Here is a 6965-nt window from a genome sequence, read left to right as displayed (position 1 = left end):
GGACCCGCCCCCGGCCGGGTCCAACACAGCCAGCCAGCGGGGGGCTGACGCGGTAGCATCAGGACTGGCGAACTTGGAGGCGGAAGAAACTCCGGGAGACCTCGGCCAGAGCATTCCAAGCAGAGGGAGGCGGCACGGTCGCCTAGCGGGCAGTGGTAGGGAAGAGGGCTTGGGGGCATATTTGTGTTTGTCGGCACAGGATCGGCTCAGCACAACAGAGAGTAGTAGTTCCCTCCACCCCCCTCTGCGGAGAATGGGCTGCTCCGACCTCCCCACGCCTCCCCGTCTGACTCACTCACTAGTTTTGCCGCGAAATTCGGTGCGGTGCGGGTGGTTCCATTCTGGCCTAGGGGGGTGTGTGCGGTGCCGTTGTTGAGGACAGCCTCGGTCTCGTAGCAGAAAGAGTTCCCTGCAGTATATTCCTGTCGGTGCTGTAGCAGATCGAGCAGGGCGCGACCCTCATCTTGGGGTGCCGGAGGGTTCACCTCCTTCCTGCTTTCCTTCTCTATCCCGCATCCCCCCTTCGCGCCGTTCCGCAGCCGGCGCGGGGCAGCATGGCGGGTGTTCAGGAGTCTCTGCACCAGCTGCACCTTTGCCTGCAGCCCGGCGATGCCGCCAGCGCCGCCCTGCACGGCTACAGCCTGCTCCGCAGCCTGGGGGAGACCTGCCTCACCAGCCTGTCCAGCAGCGTGCAGGGTGCGGCCCTGGGCCCGGCTGCGGGGAGGTGGCGGCTGGGGGGGGGCCCAGGGGCTCAGAGGCGGCTGTTATATTGCTGGTGGCTTTAAGACAGCAACTGTTCGGCGTGGGCAGGGCTCATTAATGGCAGGGGGACACACACGAGGGGCGGCTCTGCCCTCCCTGACTCCCCCACTCAACACGGCGCTTGAGGGCTCCTGGCATGGCAGAAAAGGTTGATTTCGGGCGAGAGACCGTCTCTTGCCCCAGATAACGATTTGCCGTGGTAAAAATGCGTTGGTGCCTGCCCTCCCCTGCCGCCCTGTCCTCAGGCTGGCTTTCCCTCGGTCCTGGGCAGGGGCAGGCCTCGGTGCGAGGTCAGAGGCGCAAGCGCATGGGCCCGAGTCCACGGGGAGGTCAGAAGCACCCACGTTAAGTCGTGGCTTTACTGGTGACAGGCATCGCCCCTGTCTAAGGCGTTAAGGCTGAGTGGTGTCCAGCCCTGCCTGCCCTAGAGAAGAAACCAACCGCCTGATGGTTTGTTTGCTTCCCCGCAGCGTTGCACCTGTCCCTGGTGTTTTCCCCAGAGCATGGCTTACTCGTCTTTATCCACAGATCCCTCAGCATTGAGGAGGTAAATTGGTAAACTTTAATTTTTAAAGAAATTTTGAGATAGTGCTGTATGGGCAACATGTTATACATGTTAAAACTAAATTACATTTTATTAACTTTTTAGTTTCGAGATTGCAGGGAAGAAGCATTAAAGTTTCTTTGTGTCTTTATGGAGAAAGTTGGAGACAAAGTTCATCCTTATGCCTGTAATATTAAGGTGGGTAAAGGAATATTATTTCCTGAAGGTCTTTGCTGAATGGTTGAAACTATTCTCATGGGTCTCATACCATAACAGATTGTTAACTATCCCTCACCTCTCCCAGTCTGCCTTACTCATCTGTAGTGGTTTTGTTAGAGCTGAAATAACTTGATTGATACAAAGTATAATTCATACAACAAAGAAGTGGTATTATTTCTTCAATTATACACTTAATTTTATTAACTTCTCATTGTAAGGACATAATAGGCACTGATTTTGAAAATAAGATAACATAATCTGCACGGTCTAAATTAATAGTTTAATATTTTAAATGTTACTGTAGGTGATTGTTAATTTTAAATACAGATTTTAATAATTTCTTTTGCAGAGTTGTTACCTTTGCAGTATACACAGAAATTGGTGGAAACCTCAGTACCTCTAAAAATGAGGTTCCTTGATTGCTGAATGATACTGTTTTGCATAAAAATGCTTGACTGCACCACTGTCCTTTCTGATTTGAAATTAGTAGCTACATATTGTAAGGAATGATAGTACAGAGGCAGAAAATGTGCTATGTGTGCCTTTTACTCTAGAAACTCTACTGGGCTGAGATTTCTAATTATGTCAGAGTGCTGCAGTGTTGTCAGTGAAGCCACTTTCAAGACTCAATATTGTTTTAGTCTTTTTTTTTTTCTGGAAACCTTAAACTTCTTAGGAACAGATACTTTAAAAAGGTAGATGAATGCATTGTTATCTTTAAATTCCCTTCTCTACTTACAAGTATTATAATCTCAATTTTCTTTCCTATCTAGCAAACTTGTATTAGTGTTTATACAAAAGACAGAGCAGCAAAATGTAAAATCCCAGCTCTGGAACTTCTGATTAAGGTAAAATGCATTTTATAAATCTCTCGTTTCTAGAAAAAGTAGAAAAGACGTACTATTATAGTTGTGCCATATCATGTAGAAAATCTGTAGTGTGCAGTAGCAAGAGAATAGTAATAATGTAATATTTACATGTTAGTAAAACATATGTCTTAACAAGAAGTTGTCTTCAGTAGTCCTTCAGTAGATTGCTTAGTTGTGAGCATGTTACTCCTTCATCTGCTAGAGCAAGACACAATTGTTTTGGGGTAGTTGCAGCTCTTCCCTCTAGCTTATTAGGGTTCTTTAAGGAGAAATTTTGCAGTTCAATTGTATCCTTACTTTAAAATATTATGTATTAATATATAATATTATAATATATTAGACCCAGTATGTGGAAGAGGAGGACAGCTTTTTTTCAGAAGTTTTATTACTGTGTGAGACAGTGATTTCATGATGTGCTTCCTTATAATGCATTAGACCCTTGTTTTGTAAATGTTTTTGCGCCTACTTGATTTTGTTCATGAGAAACAAAACTCCCTTCTGGGTTAATCTGAGTCAGTTCTGTAAATTGGATTGGCTTCATAGCAGCAGAGAGAGAAGTACAATATGATAAAGACTAATGCAGACTTGCTAAGGCTGTGCTTTTGTGGGGTTTATATATATGTATATATATATAAAATTATGATGTGTGTATGATTATATATAATATTAATAATATAAATTAAATACAAGAAGTAAATATAAATTAAAACTTACAAACTTTATATTCATACATATATAAGATGGTAGTTTGTTGTTAAAGTAGATTTCCTGGACCATCACCTTAAATCTCTTTCACTGAATAGCATAAGTGAGCTGAAGTTACACATATGAACTGTGTTTTTATTTAGACCGAGTAGGACTGTGGCAGTGGTATTAATGATTTTCCAAAATTCTTGGGTTTTTTTAAATCTGTCTTAGTTGCTCCAAAGTTTACGACGTTCCTATCTAATGGAAGAAATGAAAGTTGGGGAAATATTTAATAAATTTTATGGGGAACTTGCCACAAGAAGTAGAGTTTCTGATACAGGTGGGCTTTTAGTATTTCTGTCAATGTCGTTTGTTTTATTTACACTAAGTTTTTGCTGGATTATACCCCATGGAAATAAATAATTGTTATTCCCATGGCAAATGTGTTTAAAAATGGTAGCTGTCATGTTTTAGAGCTAGTAACGTTTGTTCAGGTTTTCTGATAGTGATCATGCAGTTAGCCACTTCTTAGGAGATCTGTATATATGTGTGAGCTAACATGTGGTAGAAACCATATAATTCCTTTAGTGGTGGCATTTTATACTGAATTTAACCATAGGTCTAGTTTAGGATTCCTGACATAAAAGAGTATTTGTGTAATCTGTTATTATTAGTCCCTGGATGCCTGAATCCTGAAAGTAATTCCAGCTTTCTTGTTGTTAACCAACTTAACTTTGCTAAGATCTTAGATTTTTTTTTTTTTTTCCCCTCAGGTTTGGTGCTAACGTGGTGAACCTTTGAAGTTACTCTTACACCTGTTTCATAACTATACACACATGTACCCCTATAACTTTGAGCCTTAAGAGTAGTCCTGGTCCCTCCAGTGGGTGTCCTTAAGAAAAGCAGAGGCTGCCTGTCACTGTCAAAGTTTATGTAAACCCCAGCTCAGTTGCTAAAGCTCTTTGTAACCTTATTTCAACCCTGCCCAGTTTTGTCTATAGAGCTGCAGTTTTAGTAGGATAGTTCCTGTATTGGTTGCCCCTAATGTGAGCTCATCAGCTCCTGCCTTGCCTAATTATATTTTTTTTATGATGTTAAGCATATTAACATGAGGTCTAGTTTATTCCTCTTGGCTAGTTACAGTTGAAATCTTGGCTTGACAGATCTAGCCCTCACAAATTGCTGTGTCTGCTTAGAACCCTTTAGTCTGAACTCAAGCCGAGAAACTTCAGCTAGCTGTTGGCTTTAACCATGATGTTACTTGAAAGACCCAGTATAACCTTGAGGCCAGCAGCAAACTTGGATTAGTGGTAAATGCTTCCTCAGTGGATATGGCCTTTTATTAATCAGTTTTCTAAGCAACGTTTAAAAAGAGTAAATGTGTTTAACTTATTAATGTGAGAAGAGGGTGTATCTCACAGGGTATTATGTAGTGATATATATATATATATATGTATGTGTGTACATCATAAAGAGCCATCTTTCCCACTTGCTAATCACCAATTAAAAGTAAACTGTCAGTGATGGTTTTCTCACGTTTGCAAGTTACCTAGGAATTGCAACGGAAATGTCAAAGTAATTATTTCAGTAATTAATATTTAATAATATTAAATTACTTTCTAGTGTTGGAGAAGATTTATGAGCTTTTGGGAGTTCTGGGGGAGGTCCAGCCTAGTGACATGATTAACAACTCTGAAAAACTGTTTCGAGCTTATTTGGGAGAGCTTAAAACACAGGTATTAATGGAATTTCTCTTGCATTACTTTGATTTGTTTTTTTTTTCTCTGATATGTGTAGTACTGTATGTTGGAATACTATTGTAACTAGTACAGCTTGTAGGGATCTAACTGAACAGTCACAAATGCTACTTTAAGGACTGTTAAAGTCCTTGTTCTATGCTTCTGAGAAGCTTTCAAAGTAAAAATTCAAGGCCATCAGTGACAGTGAATTAACAGTGAATTAACCAATTTAGTGTGAGGAAAAGATGGCACGCAAACTGAACTTTCCTGTATTCTTCACTTTTAAGACCTTAATGTATCCTATGTAAGTTTTGCTGTGGTTGGTCTTGGTGGAACATATTTCATGCTTTTCAAAGGATTTTTTATGCTTCTGTAGTTAAACCCTTTCCCAAACGATATGAAACTTCTGAGTAGGAGATGTTTCTGTGGACTTGTGTTTGTAGAGGTGTGTGCTCACATAACTGTATTAAATTGGAATATGTTATTTTAGCTACACTTCTAGGAACTGGAAACCTTCGTGTAAATTTACCTTAGCTTGAGGATAATTTTTTTTTCAATTCCCACTTCTTTTAGATGACATCAGCTACAAGACGACCCAAGCTACCTGTTGTGGCAGGATGTCTGAGGGGTCTGGTCGCACTCATGTACAACTTTACCAAATCTGTGGACGAAGGTATGTTCTTTTTCTCTGTAAAAGAGAGTTACAATTTGATATGTTTTAATCATTACACAGCCAGCAAGCAGCACCGTTTCTTGTTTAGAATCCAGAATGAAAATTTTCCCACTAGTAGATGGTTTATGCAAATACAAGGCCTGTCCAGCTGTGGTGTCCTTGTAGTCTGTTTTCGTGTGGAGTGGCTTCAGCAGTGTGTTTCTGTACATAAACGTTTGAAGTGCTATGTTATAACCAGGAGCTGGGCATCTGAGAGCCACATGGAAGCTGGAATGCACTTTATACAGAGATGTGTTTCCTTTAGAAGAGACGTGTGTTAAAACATGGGTGTTCAGAAAAATCAATAGATACACGTTTGTTTCAAATTTAAGAGTATTTCAGGAAAAAGAGTCTCTGCCTCTTAAAATGAGATACAGAAGGCTTTCCAGTATTGCTTCTTCATATCAAGCTTTGGATAAAAATCTCTTTGTCTTTACTCTACCTCTTGTGTGTCAATAGTGGAATAGTAGTTATTGGATTGTTTCACAGATCCTCAGACTGCAAAGGAGATTTTTGATTTTGCAATGAAGGCAATCAACCCACAGGTAAATTTTACCACATGTTAATTGTTAATTGAATTATCCCTGATGAAGAATCAATCACATATGACAAACCTTTTCTGATATTACAGGTTGATCAGAAGCGATACGCAGTACATCTAGGTAAGATTGTAATTTATTTCAATTTGTGGCGAGGTAGATACCATACATACAGTGGTGTCTTCTGTCTGGAGTTGTTTATTCTCTACTGGCACCCTTGAGGTGGCTCTAGTCTTCTGTCTTTTAAGCTGATGATTGGAGAACAAAGCTGGTGCACTTTAAGTTGGAATCTAAAAAGTTAAACATGTATTTCATTAAACTAGACGAGGTCCAATCATTTTACAAACAGCAGCATTACACTTGATGCCATTTATCCCTCTGGAGTAGTAAAAAACCCTGGTATGAGAAGGGAATTGTGGTAGGAGTAGAAATAAGAGGAATGTAGTAATTTAGAAAATAGTATGGTAGATTGGGTTAAAGGAAAAAGTAGGAACGGAAGGAGAATTTTCACTGGAAGAAGGAGGAAGTTGGGAACAAATGAAGTTCATGAAGAAAATGAGAAATTGGCCTGTGAAATGTGAGTGGCTTTTGCAGAAATTACAAAAATGCAAGGATTAGGTACTAGGGCCATGGCAACTGTGAAGGGTAAAACCCTCTTTAAAGATAGTCTGCCAAAAAAGATAATTTAAGGATCTTGAAATTTAGTTTTTGGTTATATTTGGGGTTGTGAAATTACCTATATTCTGAGTTATTTGTCTGCAGAACAGTTCAGTGGAGAAGGGGACTTGAGCATATGTCCTGACCACAGAAACTAAATCCTTGTGAATTGTGCAATTATTATTATTTGTAGCCAGTTGAGTCCCTTTCTTTTTCACTGTTAAAGTAAATTTCTTC

At 40.3% G+C, this 6965-nt stretch overlaps 2 protein-coding genes across 2 annotated transcripts in view; one reads left to right on the top strand and one right to left on the bottom strand.

Moving 5' to 3' along the window:
* MCM4 (minichromosome maintenance complex component 4) overlaps window positions 1-179 on the bottom strand; it is an 11697-nt gene extending 11518 nt beyond the window's left edge. The window contains exon 1 of the mRNA XM_026841458.1: window positions 50-179. Within this exon, the coding sequence (XP_026697259.1) occupies window positions 50-179 (130 nt within the window). The remainder of the gene's footprint in view (window positions 1-49) is intronic.
* A 336-nt stretch (window positions 180-515) lies between these two features.
* PRKDC (protein kinase, DNA-activated, catalytic subunit) overlaps window positions 516-6965 on the top strand; it is an 84864-nt gene continuing 78414 nt past the window's right edge. Inside the window, exons 1-9 of the mRNA XM_026841457.1 lie at window positions 516-696; window positions 1233-1309; window positions 1412-1504; window positions 2299-2373; window positions 3313-3421; window positions 4705-4817; window positions 5394-5493; window positions 6022-6077; window positions 6164-6202. Coding sequence (XP_026697258.1) covers window positions 555-696; window positions 1233-1309; window positions 1412-1504; window positions 2299-2373; window positions 3313-3421; window positions 4705-4817; window positions 5394-5493; window positions 6022-6077; window positions 6164-6202 — 804 coding nt within the window. The 5' untranslated portion in view covers window positions 516-554. The remainder of the gene's footprint in view (window positions 697-1232; window positions 1310-1411; window positions 1505-2298; window positions 2374-3312; window positions 3422-4704; window positions 4818-5393; window positions 5494-6021; window positions 6078-6163; window positions 6203-6965) is intronic.

This window comes from Athene cunicularia (assembly GCF_003259725.1).
Source record: "Athene cunicularia isolate RWA chromosome 2 unlocalized genomic scaffold, athCun1 chr2_part1, whole genome shotgun sequence".
Taxonomy (NCBI): Eukaryota; Metazoa; Chordata; class Aves; order Strigiformes; family Strigidae; genus Athene; species Athene cunicularia.
The sequence above is the reverse complement of the archived record's forward strand: the minus strand, read 5'-3'. Positions and strand labels throughout refer to the sequence as shown.